An 18,981-nucleotide genomic window follows, 5' to 3' on the forward strand; every position below is an offset into this window, starting at 1 on the left:
GCTGCATCATTTCCGTCTGCCATTTATTTACTTTCTGGCTCTTTGAAAAGTCACGGCAAAATGTGGAGGAAAAGCAGCCAGTTTTATCTGGAGCATGTACAAACTGGTATTAATAGGGCTGTCAAAATTGAGAGCAAACTAAACAACTGTTGTACAATGCCGTCCGCCATCTTAGTTGAATTGGTCACATGACTGCATCACATGACTAAAATGCCTCATCGTTTTCGAAAGCCTCTGTTTTCGCAGTCCAAACAGCAACGTGAAAACGGCATTTTCAAATTTATCTACTTTGGAGAGCGTTTTCAAAAAGCTCAGTTTTCATTGACCCAAAACACCGTCTCAGTGTGGACGGAGGCCGAAACGGAGAGAAAAAGATGTTTTCAAAGGAAAATGTATTAGTGTGGACGTGGCCTGAGCTTCAAACTCCAGTGCACGTGTTAATATTAGTGAGTGCTGAATGAATGAACTTTGTTCAGGGTAGTCTGCTCCGACATTTTAACTATTTTTAATAGTAGTCTTAGCTCTGGAGTGGTACCAACTGGATTCAAGCATGCTGTAGTACAGCCAGTACTTAAAAACTGAACCTTGACTCCTCTGTTCTTGCTAATTTCAGACCTATTTCCAAGTTTCCGTTTTTGTCAAAGTTTTGGAAAGGATTGTATTTGAGCAGCTACAATCCTTTCTAAATAATCATAACATCTTTCAGAAATTTAGTCGGGTTTCAAAACCTACCACAGCACAGAAACTGCCCTCCTAAAAATTCTTAATGACATTTTATTAATCTCAGACTCAGCTGTGCTCCTGCTTCTAGACTTAACTGCAGCCTTTGATACTGTTGACCACAGTATTCTGATCTCGCGACTGGAGCAATGTGGTAAAAAGGTATCCCTTTGGAATGGTTTAGGTCGTACCTCTCCGAGAGGACGTTTTCCGCGAGCCTTGGTGATTTCACTTCCTCCACAGCTCCATTTACTTGTGGTGTCCCGCAGGGTTCCATATTAGGCCCAATTCTCTTTTCAATCTATAAGCTACCCCTAGGCCTAATCTTTAGGAAGCATAACATCTGCTTTCACTCTTATTCCGACGACACCCAGATTTATCTTCAGCTTAATAGAAACACATCTACTGTGTGGCGATTGTGGCTCAAGAGTTGGGAGTTCGCCTTGTAATCGGAAGGTTGCCGGTTCGAGCCCCAGCTCGGACAGTCTTGGTCGTTGTGTCCTTGGGCAAGACACTTCACCCGCTGCCTACTGGTGGTGGTCAGAGGGCCCGGTGGCGCCAGTGTCCGGCAGCCTCGCCTCTGTCAGTGCGCCCCAGGGTGGCTGTGGCTACAACGTAGCTTGCCATCACCAGTGTGTGAATGTGTGTGTCAATGGGTGAATGACTGGATATGTAAAGCGCTTTGGGGTCCTTAGGGACCATAAAAGCGCTATATAAATACAGGCCATTTACCATTTACTTCCATGGAATCTTTATTCAAATGCCTTGACGAAGTTAAAACCTGGATGGTCTCAAATTTTCTTACCTTTAATGAGACAAAACTGAAGTAATTATTTTTGGACCAAACTGTAACTTTAATGCCCCAGATTTAGATTTATGTAACTTAACATCTGTTGTTAAAATAAAGAAAAAGACTGGGGGTTTTCTTGGATAACAAACATTTGAGAAACAAATTAATTCAGTTGTTCGGAGGCAGCACGGTGGTTAGCACTGTTGCCGCACAGCAAGAAGGTCCTGAGCTCAATTCCACCATCAGGCCGGGGTCTTTCTGTGTGGAGTTTGCGTGGGTTCCCTCCGGGTACTCCGGCTTCCTCCCACCGTCCAAAGACATGCAGCTTGTGGGGATAATTCAAATTGCCACTAGGTGTGAATGTGAGTGTGAATGGTTGTCTGTCCCTGTGTGTTGGCCCTGCGACAGACTGGTGACCTGTCCAGGGTGTACCCCGCCTCTCGCCCTGTGACAGCTGGGATAGGCTCCAGCGCCCCCCGTGACCCTGAAAAGGATAAGTGGAAGCGAATGGATGGATGTTCGGCGGTCCTTTTTTAAATTAAGGCTCCTATCCAAGGTGAGATCATTTTTATCCTTTAAAAACCTGGAGCAAGCAATCCATGCGTTCGCCCTTTCTCAAGTGGACTACTGTAATTTGCTATACGTTGGTGTCAGTCCAGTCTGGCACGGCTCTTGTACAAAATGCTGCAGCCTGCCTTTTGACTCGTGAAGAGACACCAACATATTACCCCAGTGCTTGCTTCTCTTCATTGGCTTCCAGTGCATTTTAGAATTAAATTTAAAATCTTACTTTTGACTTATAAAGCGCTAAATGGCCAAGCACCAGACTATTTGTCTGACCTTTTGCAGCTTTAACAATCTACCTCTCCACATTAGAAAGGCCCCACTGTCACTCTTTAAATCCCATCTTAAAACACATTTTCTCTCTTTGGCTTTCTATACTGTATGAGAGTAGGGATGGGTACCGGTATCTGACATAAACGGTAGCAAAAGCAGCGCACATTTCGGTGCTTTATTTTTTTTTCCTGAGATGTCATACACTTTGGATTCTAGCCAATCATTTTACCTTTGCAAGGACAGTAGGCGGGCCCAGGTACATACGTTCTTTTAGAGCAGAGCTACAGATTAAAAATGCCCAAGGCGAAGCGGTCAAAAGTCTGGCTGTACTTCACAGCAAAAGATGCAAACTCAGCAGCCTGCAACAAGTGCTTTAAGCTGATACTGTGATACTGTCAAAGGAGGTAACACCTCAAATCTGATGAAACACCTGGCGACGCATAGCGTTTTGTTAAAAGCCGAGAAATGCACAGTATTTGATAGCTTGCTGTGAGACCTCACACCGAGCACACCTACTGCGGGTGTGGTGCCTGTTATCGGACCCGGAGTTAGCAACATCCCCCAAGAACCCGAAGAGTAGAGTCCTGGCCCCTAGCCCTGCCAGCGTAGCAGAAATGATGAGGATGATGATGGCAGCAGCAGCCGTTCTCCTCTGGGCGAGTAGCTTAATGTTGTTCGTGTGTAATTTACATTGAGTAGGCTAACCACGTTATTACATTAATGCATGTAAGGTGAACTAGCAAACACCGTAGTAGTTACATGCGGCTGTCTTCTTGTTTGATGGCAGATACTCCCTTCACCCTGGCCAAAAAGGCTAAAATGACCAAAGAAAAAGTAGAAAACAGCTAAACATGAGAGGTTTTTGGACAAAGTTTGTGTTTTTTCCACTGTTTAAGCACTGCTTCCAGCCAAGAGTGAGACCATATATGCCCTATAGCTACAGATAAGGCTAACATTGTTATCTTTTTACAAAAAAAAAAAAAAAAAAAAAAAAAAAAAAAACCACAGCTGAACATGAGAGGTTTTTGGACAAAGTTTGTGTTCTCCATTCTTTAAGCACCGGTTTGAGCACCGTTTAAGCCACGGCACCGTTTCAAAAGTACCGGTTTGGCACCGGTATCAGATAAAACCTAAACGATACCCTTCCCTATACGAGAGCTACCATTTTTAAAAAAAAAAAAATTTTTCTTACCCGTTTGATGACGTTAATGTTATTGTTTCATTATTACGTTGTACAGCACTTTGGTCAACTCTTTGCTGTTTTTAAATGTGCTTTATATATAAATAAATGAAATGACTAACCGACTCAGAGATCCCAGTGGCCCTACCTGTTGTGCCAAAAAGTGATCGTCAGCCAGAAAGTGTTTGCCACCTGCGGGAGCGCGCAGCAGCTTAAAGCTGTAGTGCCCAGACTACTTACAGCTACTTCAGTGCAACGGATATAAGATGCGCTAAGCTGAACACAGCTTCAGCCGTCTGTTTGTTGAAAAATAGTAACGCGACCACACCGCATTTTCTTGTTAATAATGGTAACTGCGTTGTAACGATAGAAATAGTAATTACGATAGTAAATAGGAATTACTTGTTACTGAAAAACGTAACGCCGTTATTCCCATCACTGCTCAGGAGGTATAGCAGGTCATTCTCTAATCAGGTGGGAGGTTCGATTCAGTCTCCAAGTATCCTTGGGAAAGGTACCAACCCCAAGTTGCTCTCTGATACAGCAATCCAATTATTGTTCAGCATCTACAGACAAGTGGGAAACCATTTCTTTACCCAGAGTTTAAAGATGCGCCATCTATGGACTAGTTCTTAATTCATGTGCCACCGAGTTCCTCAAACATGCCATAAAAAAAGCAACAGAACAACTGAAGTTTGAGCTTCTTCACACTTTGGCCCAGAAGTTTTAATAAGAACAACTGATCAATGCCATTATCTCTTTATTGTTACAATGCAATCAAACATCAGCATCTATTCTATTGAATTGAATTAGCACAGTGTAACAGACCAAAGTAAATCCAACTTAAAAGCCTGAGTGGAGGAGTGAGGTGGATGTTCAGGTGGATTTCTGGGCGAGTCGAAGTGATGTCTGGGTTCCCATTTCCACAAGTCTGGATTTGGGGTCACTGCTGGGCACCTTCCTGGATTTTGGAGTCTTTTTGGGACTTTTCTTCGGTCTGTTTACCTCTGCAAAGTTAAATTCAGCAGGCTGTCAATCTTTTAACCCAAATGTTGTCATGTAGTTTTCATTCATAACCTCTGCTTCAGTTACTCTAGAGATACACTGACAAAAACTGGTACACTCTGAAGAGGAAACCAACCTTTCTTCTTTGTGACTCTCTTTTTCTTGACGGGATTTGAATCCACCTCGCTTACCTCCGCTTCATCTGCTGCCATCTTTCTTTTGGTCATCTTCTACAGGGAGAGAAACACGATAAATACGAAGAGAAGCACCAGCTGGTTTGTTGATGTCGACTAAAAGACATTACTTTAAACCTGGGAGTCCACTGTGGGTCGTGTACAGTTTGCTTCTATGCAATATATTAAATCAAGAACAAATATGAATAAACATGAGTATTTCCCACATAGATAATTACTGTCAAACTGCCTCATGCCATAAATGAATTGAGATTTAATTCTATTTTTACTGAATTGTATTAATATAGTGCCAAATCGCCACCATCGCCTCACACCAAGTTATTCTGTAAGGTAAAGATGCTACAACCACACAGTGACAGTGGGAAGGAAAAACTGAACAGGAAGAAACCTGGCCCCCGCTCAGGGAGGGGCGGGCATCTTCTGTGATGAGCCGGGGGTGAGAGGCGGGGCACAGGCAAGAAGAAACACTGTGGCTCTCATCCAGAATCATCATTTAACATAATCTGATGTGTTTAACAAGTTAGGGTTGTCTACAATGTGCAGGACACACACATGTAAATGGCAGAAACCAAAGAACCCAGCAGCTCGTAGTCACAGCCAACAGCAGCCACAACATCCTTGCAGCTTTATGATGGATGCAAACAGTCAATCCAGACGTGCACTGATGATTATGTGTGCGTCTCACTGACTCTGAGCTCCTCATTATATACTCTCATCAGCACTCAAACTCAGCGTTGGAAAACTGCTACGTAAAGTTCTATCACAGTTATGAGGAAATTCCAGAGAGTCCCCACAGGAAACATGTTATGCACTAGAATCTAACTGTCACCATTACTCTCCTGTTGTAAAGCTGTGACACTCTGCATCGACTAAAACATGGACTAACCTGGGTTCATTCAAGGTGAAATGTACTTTGTAGAGCTTCCACAAACACGACGGCTGCTGAGGAGTTTTACATAAACTTATTATGTCAGTCAAAGCAAACATGGGATGTCCTCAGGAAGTAAAGGTGCCCCCAGAGAGAGTGATGCACTTATCACAGGCAATCAGCTCCTCCAGCCGTCACTGTCCTTTCTGGGCCTGTGTAACGAGACTCCGCCCACTGCCCCCCTTTCCATTTTTGCCTCCATTTTGACAATTGCTACCTCATGATCACCATGCGGCACCCACTGAGGTGAACAGATTGGCGGGATAATTACATACAATAACAAGCACCAGGGCCCAGTAACCCTTCGGCTGGCAACACCACGTCCCCAGTGGCAGCTTCCATATGCACAGAGAGCAAGTGGGGGAGTGACGGGGGGAGGGAGAGAGAGCGAGAGAAAGAGAGAGTCAGGGGGAGTAACAAATATAAATGTTACATTGTAGCTGAGTGCTCCAGGATCACATACAGAGGCGATGTTTGTCCTGATGTGCACCAACACTAAGAGCGTACACACACAGTCAAAGACTGGCGACTGCATACAGACACATGAAGGGAAACTTCTTATCAGCTGAGGCAAATTACACAGAGGAATGTTAATGAAATTAACAACAGGTGCATTAGAGGAGCAACAACGAGACAACTCCCAAAGCAATAGCATGAGGAGATACCTGGTTTCACAGCCAGTCCAGCCACGGCCAGGTTTGCCGTGTTGCCCAGCACAGCCATAACCCCCCTGAGGGGTCCGTAACCCATCAGCAGGAACAATATCTGTTTCTTTATGCGAGGAGGAACACGAAGAGCACTATAAGAGCCGTCCAGAAGGTTACTGGTGTGAATGTCTCTGACAAAACAATCAAGACCTCAAGACTCGACATCCTCTAGCAGGCCATGTGATCACTACCCAGCACCATGGAGCCTGAGTGGCATCGGCCATAATACCAGAGTTGGCATTTCATCAAACCATGTGGCATCGCTTCATTCTGAACACACCCCTATGACCACAACAATCTGAAAAGACAGGCGACCCCGAGGTGTTGGCAGAGGGGAATGTGAGCAGTCCCTGGAGTGGACATCAAATGTGTAATATATATATATATGAGCCTACACACTAACCCTTCTGCTCGACCATAAAGACAGCTGGAGGCTGGACACTAACCGAGAAGAAAGTAAACTGGTGGATCAGATAATGGGGAGGATTGGTAACTACAAAAGAACTACATATTATATAGTTCATAAATATGAACTGGACACCAATGATGCCTAAAACCATGGGACAATTACTCCTATCATCACCAAACAAAGTTAGAAATAATTATCATGAACCGACAGTTGTTCAATTCTTAGTCGACTAAATGAGGAAAATAATTAGACGGTAAGTCAAAGTTGTACACCCCCACAGTCTCGATCTCAAATACTGCATTTTCTTGCTTCCCTCTTGAAACAAGTAGGAGCGCTGACCTTGGTGGGAGGCGACGCTGCTCCATTGACAGAGGTGAACTCCAGCTTGCCGTCCTCTTTAGCACCGATGGTCTTCAGTCCAGCCTGCAGGATAGAGCGCAGCTTGTCGTAGGGTGGTTTGGCTGTGTAGCCCAGAGATTTCACCTCCTCCATGAACCGCTGTATCTCATCTGCAACACAATGAGAAGCCCGTTCATCAGAACCCTCACACCTTCTTGCTCATTCGAAACCATCAGGTCATCCATGTTAGTTCTTTTTAAATCAAACACTTCATAAACCAAGACATAACTTAAATACAAGCTTTCCCCCCCCACACACTGTTGTCACCATAGTGTGTTGCATTCAGATGTCAACGTCAGGCTAAATGTTGTGTGGTGGGACTTTCTTCAGACTTGGCACGCGCACAGGCACGCGCACAGGCACGCGCACAGATGGAGCAGTAAACAACAGTTTGCTCGTGCTCAGCACAGCAGAAGGACGGAGGTGCGACGACTCTGAACCGACATGCTGCCTTCCGGTCAAAGCACTAACATTAAAAGGCAACTTTTAGCACAGTTGGGCAACAATGTTGCCATTTACTGCCGCAGCTTGTGGCCTGTACTTCTATCCCAGTGAGAGATCAGGTGGTGACTGCTCAAAGGCAGGAATTACATCATGTTAAAAACACGAGAGCAGCCAGGAACGGACGAAATGAATCAATTCACACTTTGCTAATCATGCTGCTGTAACACACAAACCTTATCAAAGAACACTAACAGTACTGATCATAGCTGACAACACAACTCCAAGGAAACTTAAACTCCTTAAAGACTGTTAAAATAATGGAAAGGTAAAATGTTCGACTAATCATGAACTTGATATGATTTGAGGTCACAGCAGTTTCAGACTGTGAGATTATGCAGGGCATTGTGGTTTTCACAACCAGATTAAAACATTAGTATTCATGATGTGACAAGTGTAGAAAGTCTACAGTATATGAATAATACGGTGAGGCACATCAGTGTGAAACAGCTCAGCGCTGCTCCATCGTAGCCACAGAGCCTCCGCTGTGAGTCTGTCTCACCTGGTTTGTCTTGAGAGGAGAAACACTTGGCCATGAACTCTGTTATGTTTTCTTGACTCCTGCAGGTGAAAACGTTAGACAACTTTCTTTAATACACATCAATCTGTGTGAACTGTACAACACACAACAAAAAATGTAAAAAATAAAAAGTATTGTAGAATTGTATAAATGGCAAAGTGTTGCTGACTGTGGAGCACCCAGGCTGGGTACTGTGTTTCTCATACCGGATCTTGGAGTCTCTGACGTACAGCGGGTCCTGTAACTTGTCCTCCCAGGGGAGCCGACCACACAGCCACTGAACCATGCAGTAGGACAGGATCTCCAGGTCGCTGCGCCTGGACACGGCTGTTAGCAAACATGACGTACGTGGCAACATTAGCAATATCAGACACTTATGTACAGAATACCATTCAGGTTATTTCCATGTTGTATGAGATGAGGAACATCAATCAGTATCAGTCTTGTTCTTTGGCATACTTTAGCTTGAGTAACAACGTCTGTGGCTGAACACACAGTAGACTCAGTACTACGACTGTGGCCCCCAAAGGCAAGTCAGTCCCAGCCCACTGCCGTGTTAAAGTGCTCTGACTGTACAGGAAACAGCCCAGCTGTTCCAAACTGTCCTCACTAAAATGGTTTGAAATCTGTTCACATTGATGTTCCTGTTCATGGTTAAAAACATCAGATCCTGCTGACACTTTCAGATTACCACTCTGGTTTTGTACGCCATGTTGGGCATCATGACTACTCGCGTACGTTTGCACCTACATGCTCCTTTGTGGCAGTCGATGCTTGTGAATTCGATGGTACCATCGTGACATTTCTTGGGGTCTTCCTTGTACTCCTTGGGCCGACCTTCAGGTGCGTACCTATAGGCCAGTCCATAATCTACTAAGTAAACCTACAGTTGACAAACACAAAGATTCAGGCATGCACACACATACACACAGTACTTTATACTAATCCATGTTTTACCAGTGTTCACTGACTGTACACAGACACGGGTCAGGATGAAGGAGAGCAGGAGAACACACGATTTCAATTCTAATTCCAGCTCCATAGCACTTTATTATTCTTCCTCAGTTTGCATTGTGCTTATATTCTCTGTGGCTTTAATAAAGAAATGTAGAGCAATAAAAGCAAACCTACATTCACCAACTCCAAGGAAGAGCAGGAAAAACAACCAGAGCCAATATTAAAATCCTGAGGGGCTGATTTCTAAATTGTCATTTATAAAAAGCTCCTTAATAACACCACCGATGATACATTATTAATCTCCAAATTAAATATTTGCCCCTGCCCCCACCTTATTTGCAGCTCTGTGCTCCTGCCATCTAATCTCCCCCGTCTGAACACTCTCGCTTCACCTCCCCCCGTCGCAAAAGCCTAATTGAATCTAATGAAGCGGTGCGAGTGTGTTCCAACCAAAACCAGGCTCCTCCTCCTGCTGATGCACGGGGTCACAGCGGCACTTTGTAAACAGTCATAGTTTCAGTCAGCACGCTAGAACTCCAACTGACCTGGTTAGGATCGCTGTGACTCAACATGAGGTTAGACGCCTTCACATCAGCGTGCACGTACTCGTGCTCGTGGATGTACTCCAGAGTATCCAGCTGCACAGAAACAAATACTCCATCAAATACAGAGTACAGATACATCTGTAATGTAGCAAGACCCTAGTACAAAGTAATCACACTACATGGTTTAAATATAATGTGCCGTTTGGCCACACAAGAAGCTGCTCAGCCCGTCATCACCTCACTGAGCAGCAGTCACGTAAAGCCAAACCTGTGATCACATTAGAAGGATTTTATTAACAGTAACTTGATTCATTACGTTCAGTTTCAGAACAAACATTTGTCATTTTTAGAGGGGAATGTAGCCAGGCTGAGCACCAGAGAGCACAGAGGTGAGTCTGACCAGAAACAAAGTTTCACTTCCTCCACATAGATCTTAATAAACTAGAGCGAACAGGGAGACGCGCTCCTATAAAAGAAGAGGCAGCGTGGGATTTCTAACAAGAAAAAGTCATAGTAAAAGGCTATTTTACAGTCTATCCAGTGTCATTGTGACAAATCTTACTGGACTGTGTAAACAAATTACTTCATTGTTGGTATTTTCAGGGAAACAAAGGATTTTCGATCGGAAGCACAGGTGCAGGAAATCTGCTGATGACGTTCGCTTTTCCGTAAAGCGGTGTCAGATTACACACACAGTTTCAGCAGCTTACTTTAAAACTCTACCTGAGCAGAAACAATCATTCCAGGATGAACCGGAGAATGCTTCTGACCCACAATCATTAAAACAACTGAAAATACACTTTTGTTTCTTTTTGGGAAAACCCATTTCCTCCCCTGTGCATCACTAACTCTGAGGATGAAACCACTTGTTATTCAATCCTCATCATCAGTTATTTTCAGTTTGCGTACAACGTTCATCCTCAGGATGTTGGTCATTCCCCATCACACATTCTCTTTCCTGTGATCACCATGACCTGCTGTTTACAATGTAAGTGTTTCAAACTGAAACAACTTCATCATGACATAACCAACCAGTCGAAGGCCGAGCTGCAGGACCAGCTTTCTGGGAAATCTCCTTCCACATTCCTCAAATTTCTTCTGCAGGTCTGTGCCAAGTCTGTCGATGACCATGAACCTGTAACTGGTTGGTACAGAGAGCTGTGTTAGCAGAGCGTCAGAAAGGCTGCAGCTTTACCCGTTACTGTGAGGACAACAAAGCTGTTTCACTTTACTTCTTATTTGGTGTTTTGGTTTATCTAGCTTCCATTAAGACATTAACACACAAAAAAAATTAATAAAATATTAAAAAGTTAGTTGTAAAAGGTGTAAACAGGGAGATTAGCTTAAATATCTGAGTTACATAAGTGCACAGAGGAAGTCAGGAGGTGTGATGGAAGGGCTGACGATAGCGCTAACTATGTGACCCAGGCAGGACCAAAGCTGATGCCTTATTAGGCCACTGGGGGGGAACTCCCTTATGAAACCAGTAATAAGTGCTACTACTGAGAACCACTACATGGTATCAGGCAGTGCCAAAGTAATCCACTGAATGAGTCAGAGTGAGGTCTGCTATAAAAGGCAGAGACCTGAGCTGGGCAATGAAAACAGAAGCTCTAATCAGCGTAATCATGCCCACCTCTCCTTTAAAACTGCGTGTGTAGTCATGTGACTCCATCCAATGTGCAACATGCAAACATCATGGAGGAAAGGTCAAACACAGAGTTGATGCACAGCTCGAGCTGCTTGCACCAAATATAACTGCTGAGTCTGTAGTTTGGACACATTTCTCACATGTCAACAAAAGAAGAACCTGAACGACTGAATGTCACATAGATGGAGGAGAGATGGGCTGCATCATTACAAACTGAGATTTGTCCCCAGCACTCCCACCCTTACCTTTGACCCCCTCTCTCATGTCGACCTGAGCCCCAGTACCGGGGCACGCCCAGGTTTTTCAGCTTCTTGGACTTCATCCAACTCTGAACTGCAGGGCAAGAGTAAACTTATCAGACACGTACATATTTGACTAAAGTGAGCTTTTAATGTGTGCATACATGAAATCAACAACACAGGAAGTAAACTCTGAAAAGCCTGGTGCTGGTTTAAGTGGGTGATGGATGTGAGACTCAAAGTAATAAGAGTATAATTCAGTGGGGGAAAGTGGCCAATATGGCCGCGAGCTAATCTGCTGCTGGGACAAATATTTACCAACAACGTGAGACTCCAGCATGAATAAAATATGAGGCTTTGGTTCCTTAGTCATATAACAGTTAATCGTCAGGGGAGACTGACATTTGGATTGTTATTATATAAAATGCAAAGCGGTGGCCCGAGGGCCGGCGGCGCTGCCACCAAACGCTTCCTTTCCTTTGTAGGGCTCCTCTGAGCCCCGGCTACAACACCATCTTTTAATTAAGAAACTTGCCTCTCTTTTTATTTGTTTGCCCTGCTGGTGAGACTCTTGTGTTATGATCGCAGGGCTAACTTTGGTTTGCTGACAGTATGAGTGTGTTTATAGTGTCTGATCATGTGACTCACTGAGATCCGGCTTGGCAGCTCTCATGTAAAATGCGAGCTCGCAGAAAAGCGGTCCATTGTCAATAGGCTCCTGTGGACAGAACAACAGGTACATTAGGTCTGCAGACCCACAACAGCACACTGGGTTGTTGTTTTCACCCTTAACAGGCAGGAAAAAAAAAAACGAAACACAATTCAGAGTACGACTCAAAGTACGGCAGGCCGGTTCATTTTCTTCCATTTAAACATTTAAAAAACAAACAAACAAAACTGCAAAAACTGGTGGTGTGTTTATGTGTTTGTGTGTTTAAATCCAGGTTCACAGACTGTTACATCTCTGACAGTTAGGAGCAGGGCAGCCCCACCAATCGGTCGTGCTGCAGTTTAAATAAAAATATTTAAAATATTCAATAAAAATGTTGAATAGCTTCCATCCACAGTTTGTTTCAGACAGTGACAGCACAAATAATTAGAGTTAAAGTTAGAATAAACACTGTATAGGAAGACCTTTACATTTGGCCCACAACAGCCATCACGTCACTTTTTAACAGCAACACCTGCAGCGTGCAGATGTGAGCCTGCAGTGGGCTACAGCACAGTGGATCTGACGGCGCTTTTCTGTCCGGTCTCTCCTCACATCTCGACAACGATTTGAACCAAAAAAACGTAAAATTAGGATTCATCGCTCCCTCAAATGTTGCCACTGATTTTCAGTTCAGATGTTGGGTAATGTGGCATCCCCACGCTTTTCCTCCCCGTTTCTCCTCCTCAAGAATAGAAACAGGGAAACTGTCACAGTGCAGAAAGTGCCTTATTGGCTGCAACGTTTGCACTGTGATCACTTCTGGTGAGACTTTAGTGACCAGCAACTGGACAGAGCCATCTGACAGGTCCAGGGTCAAGGCCTCAATATATATGCTGTGCTGGCTGCATCACTGCAGTTAGTGAACAAATAAATAAATCAGACAATTCTCAGAGTCAAATGGGAGAGACTTTGAGCCTGATGAGTCTGCACATTAGAGCAGAAAAGCAAGTCAAACAAGTCCTGTCAGTATGTGAATTATTTCTGGACTTAATCCAATGAACTTATGTTGCCAATTAAGTCTTAACTTTTGATGGGCTTAACTAAAGTGGAAGTGTTATAGAATAAAAATTGATATGTCATAAAATACAAAGCACTTCAGGTTGAGTTGGCTTTTGTAGCTACTTTTCTGTGAATAAAGAAAAAAGTATGTAAAGAGTAATAATGCCTGGACTGGAACAAACTTAGTCCTACCACTTTGATGACATAGCGAGCATCAGCACCCACGGGCTTTGCAGAATTTTCCTCCGCTGGGGAAAACATAAGAGGGAATATGTTCATTATTTACAGTATTTGGTTGACACATGCTTAAAATCTTTATTAACTTCTATTCAATATAAAGTTTGCAACTCAAACTCAGATGTTAACTAGAACTAAAATACAAATAACATTGTCTTTTATTTTACCATGACTGTGTGTCACTAGCATCCTGTGTTCTTACCCAAGTATATGACACCAAAGCCCCCTTGACCGATCGGAGCCCCCAGCTTCCATTCCTTCTTCATGGTGTCCTTCAGCACTTCTCCAGGAGGAAACTCCTCTGCCAGTTTCCTCTTGGCAGGGGCTCTGCCTCTGCCTGCCGCCTTGGCTTTAGGGGGCATCTAACACACACAGAGCCACGGTGGTTGTTAGTGCTGCTTCATCGTGATGGAAGCAGAACTCCAAAATAAAACTAAGCTAAACATCGTTGTAAACACAACAAGAAATGGAAAATTGTACTTTTTGGGTCACATTAGAACCAGGTTTTTATCTGTACCGAAGTTAGCTAACCACATCCTGAGTTCCCCATCACCTGCTAATGTGTGCAGCCTATACGAGACACTTCCCTAACACGAACCGCCTGTTAGCATGTGGGTTAAAACCAACAGAAAGAGGAACAGTAAAGTGATGGCGTCGTGCGAATCCTGCACCTTTAGCGGTTCTTTCGAGGCTCGTTAGCTCTCATGCTAACTGCGTGGTTTTGTGAGTAACCGTGTGTCACATTAGCGCCTACATGACCTGCTACATGACGCCGTCCAACAGCAAACGCTGTACCCGAGTACCTGTGATTGGTTCCGTTAGTATACAGATATATACATCTATGACAAAAACATACCGTCACTTCGTTGTTTATGCTTCCCTGTAGCAGAAACTGTGCATGGACCAAACTTCCCGCAAAACTACCGGTCAGGAAGTTACGTCACCGTACCGCGCTATTTTATAGAGATTGACAGACCACGTGACTTTCGCGCATTGCATGTTGGGTACCCGTGGCAACAAAATCAAAACAGTGCATCAAGCGGTAGCATTTCCAGCACCGGTAATCATTAATTCTGCGGTTTTAATCCCTACTTGCATTTTATTTGCCCCCAAAACAGTTATGTACAAAACGAGGGAGAACACGGCAGGTCCGTACAAAGACAGACTTGACGAAAAGACAAAAAAAAAAAAAGGACGAGGAAAAAATCAAAGGAGTGAAAGGGTCAGACCCGTACGAGCATACAGAGCGGAGTAAGGACGTCAGCGTGCTGCCCAACTTTCATCACGCACATATTTATTATTATATGGTCCTAAGTGTGAGTGCAGACACTCACATGATGTTTATTAACTTCAGATCCCTGCAACAAGCCCAGGTCCAGTTTACTTTGGTGATTTGGACTATTCCATTTCACAGCTCTTGTTACATTCTTTTCCTTTATCTCCTGTACAGGCAAATGCAATCTATTTGTCGTTTCAGGTTGTAGTATTACACAACATTTTCAGATCTAATAGAAATAACATGAGTGTTTCGTAATTCATTCAATTTATTGTCTTTATTTCTAACTGGCATTATTGTTTCATTCTATTAGAGAATCTTACAAGAAGGAGGCAAAATTGTAAAAATCCATCATGCTTTATTAGCTGCTTCGGTGAAAAACAACAATGCAAAACAACATACTGGAAAACAGTTATTCATCACTTGATTGCTTCAATACAACCCTTGGGCACATATATGCGGGACCTTTCGTGGCTGTTTTGATATCGCTCTCTCTCTTAACCGATCAAATCTGGCTGTGGTAGCAGCTTTAAACTCGGTATGACCCAGGGTGATAGAGGGTGCAAAACACATGAAAACACATTTTCAATGAGATTGAAAATGTGACGTCAGTGAAAACACATGAAAACACATTTTCAATGAGATTGAAAATGTGACGTCATTCCGGGGTGAAACCGCAAAGGATTCTGGGAATGCTAGGCAAGCGGTACTAGCGCACGCAGGCTTTCACATGAAAACAGTCACAAAACACAAAAAATGGCAAGAAGCTGTTGTATTATTAACTGCAATAGCCGGTCGCATGACAACCATGGGAAGCCAACGGGTAAAGAGATTGTTTTTTATCGGATTACGTTGTGGAAGAGAAATTGTTCAAGCCATGTTTCTGAAGTAACAAAGAGTAACAAAGAGCCGACGGATGACCTGAAGCAGGGGAAGTCGCTGCTTCACTACTGTGTGAACAGCGATGTAGGCCACATACGGCCCACGTTGAACTGTCCTTTTTGTTTATTGTAAAGAAGTTTAAATACACATTTAATCCCTGGGATATCTTAATATATGAAAGATATAATATAAAAATATTTTAAACATGTCTTAATATAAGAAAAAGTTTTCAACAGCAAGTCTATGTTCTGCATTTCTGCTGCAGTACATGAAAGAAATCTGCCAACATGACTCCTGTGGGTTCAGTTCTAATAAATAAATATGATCCGATAGCTCAGACTGTCCTGTAAATATAAAGCAGAAAGTTTTTGTTAATTTACAGAAAATGCCTTTTTTTTTAAATGTGGAACCATCATCCATTCATCCATTATCTTCTGCTTATCCTCGATTGGGCAGGTCTTCAGTACATGATCAACTATCAGAGCTGTGTTATTAATTTCTTATTGTTTTATTATCAAACCATGGACTAATATGTCTTATTGTGCCATTTAGTTAAGTCCGAAGGCTTTTGGAAAAAAACACACATTCTGTAAATTTATTTAATTTTGTAAAGTATAGATTTTTACCTTGATGTTGAGGTGTTGTCATCATTTTTATACATAGCACCGCATTTTCAGATCCTCAAAAGTATTTGGAAAAAACAGCAACAGTTCAATGTTAGGGCTTGTGTGTAATACTTTGCAGTCAATAACTCCCTAAGGTGTAGAACCATGAGTTTTGTGATTGCTTAAGTCAGTAAAAGGTCATGCAAAATCACTTTTTGTCTTTATAATAATGAAAACATCTTCACCACACCCAGTTTATAGGCACTGCAGATATATTAGAGTAAAACACAGGCCGTGCAGTTCATAGTTCAGATTGTATATATTTACACCAAAGTGATTAAATATATATGCTTTTGTCTCCATGCACCATAATGTTGTGTCCCACACATCCAGCTACACCAGTACTGCTTCATCATAGCAAGGCATCTGGGAGAAACAGAAGGGAAAAAGTCATATTTCCTTGGTTAAGAAGAGCATTCATTGATTTCATTACTGACACTGTATCGCCCAATCAAAAGTCTTAATACCTCTCCCCTACTTTCATTATGTGCCTGTATAGCAGACTTTACTGTGGAAGAAGTGGATGATAAAGATGAACAAACAAAAATGAAAAGGTGGCACTAAAAAGCTAAGAGAGAAGACAAAACTACAAAAAGATGCAGCAAAATGTGTCTAATTAAGTGACTTGTTATCTGTCGTGGCTGCTGCATCGTCAACAGTAGTAACAGCAACAACTAGTAACAAGTGCTCAAAGGCTGAAGAAGCTACTGCTGCTAGTGCTGCTAGTTCCCTGTGTGGAGAAGTGCAGCAGTCCTAACTGCTATGGGCTTGAAGTTGGCCTCAAGTGTTGTCACATCCCCATTGAGTTCCTGATGAAGGCATTCCAGGATCCAGGTGTGAGGAGTCATAGGCCTTCTTGTAATCAATCCAGGCAGAGCACAGGTTGGTCAGCCTAGTCTTGCAGCCTCGTCTGACTGTTCTTTCTACTAGTCAAATCACTTTTATTGTCACGTCACATGTGCAGGTACACTGGTACAGTACATGCGAGTGAAATTCTTGTGTGCGAGCTTCACAAGCAACAGAGTTGTGCAAAAATACAATAACGTAAAACAAGCAAAATATAAGAATGGCTAAATCTGAGAGTAATAAATATATGTACAATATAAGAGTATATCCATTACTGGATGTGTATACTAAATATGTTTTTCTACATGTGTGTGTGTGTGTGTGTGTGTGTGTGTGTGTGTGTGTATACATATTTTACAAATTAAATAGATTAAACAATAAAATAAAATATATAAAATATACAGAGGTTGGTAGTTGAGACATGTACAAAACAAGTGGCATTTATATACAGTGTGGAGTGCATAATGTTGTTGAATGTGGGTGAGGTGTCTATGACGTGTTCAGCAGTCTGATGGCCTGGTGGAAAAAGCTGTCTCTCAGTCTGCTGGTACGGGACCGGATGCTGCAGAACCTCCTTCCTGATGGAAGTAGTCTGAAGAGTTTGTGGCTGGGGTGACTGGAGTCCTTGATGATCCTCCCCGCTTTCCTCAGGCACCGCTTCCTGTAGATGTCCTGGAGGGAGGGAAGCTCACCTCCAATTATCCGTTCAGCACACCGCACCACTCTCTGGAGAGCTTTGCGGTTGTAAGCGGTGCTGTTGCCGTACCAGGTGGTGATGCAGCCAGTGAGGATGCTCTCAATGGCACAGCGATAGAAGGTCCTGAGGATGCGGGGGCTCATGCCGAATCTTTTCAGTCTCCTGAGAAAGAAGAGGCGCTGCTGCGCCTTCTTCACTGTTTTGTTTGTGTGTACTGACCACGTAAGATCCTCAGCCAGATGTACACCAAGGAAGCGGAAGCTGCTCACTCTCTCCACAGCAGCGCTGTTGATGGTGATGGGGGTGTGTACTCCTCTGCACCTCCGGAAGTCCACTATCAACTCCTTTGTCTTTGCGACGTTGAGGGTGAGATGGTTGTCTTGACACCAGTGGGTCAGGGCGCTGACCTCCTCCCTGTAGGCCGTCTCATCACCGTTGGTGATAAGACCCACCACTGTAGTGTCGTCCGCAAACTTCACAATGATGTTGGAGTTGCTAGTGGCCGTGCAGTCGCAGGTGTAGAGTGAGTACAGGAGAGGGCTCAGTACACACCCCTGTGGAGCACCAGTGTTCAGTGTGATGGGGGATGAGGTGATGCTGCCCAGTCTGACCACTTGGCATCTGTCAGACAGGAAGTTAAGGATCCAGCTGCAGAGGGAGCTGCTCAGTCCTAGATCCTGCAGTTTCCTGTCCAGCTTCGAGGGAACGATAGTGTTGAATGCTGAGCTGTAATCTACAAACAGCATTCTCACATACGTGTCTCTTTTCTCCAGGTGTGACAGGGCAGTATGTAGTGTCAGGGCTATGGCATCATCAGTGGACCTGTTGTGGTGGTATGCGAACTGTAGAGGGTCCATTGAGTCGGGTAGTGCGGAGCAGATGAAGTCCCTGACCAGCTTCTCGAAGCATTTGCTCACGATGGGGGTCAGGGCTACGGGTCGCCAGTCGTTCAATGAGGAGATGGTGGAGGATTTGGGTACAGGGACGATGGTGGCCATTTTGAAGCAGGCTGGGACTACAGACAGAGAGAGGGAAAGGTTGAAGATGTGTGTAAACACTCCAGCCAGCTGAGCCGCGCATGACTT

At 43.7% G+C, this 18,981-nt stretch overlaps 1 protein-coding gene across 1 annotated transcript; it reads right to left on the reverse strand.

Moving 5' to 3' along the window:
* Positions 1–4,216: 4,216 nt before the first annotated feature.
* Positions 4,217–14,519, reverse strand: vrk1 (VRK serine/threonine kinase 1). Its single transcript, XM_031744425.2, has 13 exons — positions 14,387–14,519; positions 13,733–13,892; positions 13,486–13,541; positions 12,231–12,300; positions 11,589–11,676; positions 10,725–10,833; positions 9,693–9,785; positions 8,941–9,073; positions 8,397–8,517; positions 8,173–8,231; positions 7,110–7,279; positions 4,669–4,762; positions 4,217–4,534 (listed from the first exon to the last, which is right to left on the reverse strand). The coding sequence occupies exons 2-13, from the start codon at positions 13,890–13,892 to the stop codon at positions 4,404–4,406; spliced, it is 1,284 nt and encodes a 427-aa protein (XP_031600285.2). The 5' UTR covers positions 14,387–14,519; the 3' UTR covers positions 4,217–4,403.
* Between the last annotated feature and the right edge of the window lie 4,462 nt (positions 14,520–18,981).

The sequence above is a fragment of the Oreochromis aureus genome, linkage group 19 (genome assembly GCF_013358895.1).
Source record: "Oreochromis aureus strain Israel breed Guangdong linkage group 19, ZZ_aureus, whole genome shotgun sequence".
In the NCBI taxonomy this organism is placed as follows: Eukaryota; Metazoa; Chordata; class Actinopteri; order Cichliformes; family Cichlidae; genus Oreochromis; species Oreochromis aureus.

Coding starts and splice junctions, on each gene's coding strand:
- vrk1 (XM_031744425.2), bottom strand. CDS start 13,892: ATGCCCCCTAAAGCCAAGGCGGCAGGCAGAGGCAGAGCCCCTGCCAAG. Junction 7,280..8,172: donor CTCCTCTCAAGACAAACCAG/GTGAGACAGACT, acceptor ATTGTGTTGCAG/ATGAGATACAGCGGTTCATG. Junction 4,535..4,668: donor GAGAGTCACAAAGAAGAAAG/GTTGGTTTCCTC, acceptor TTAACTTTGCAG/AGGTAAACAGACCGAAGAAA.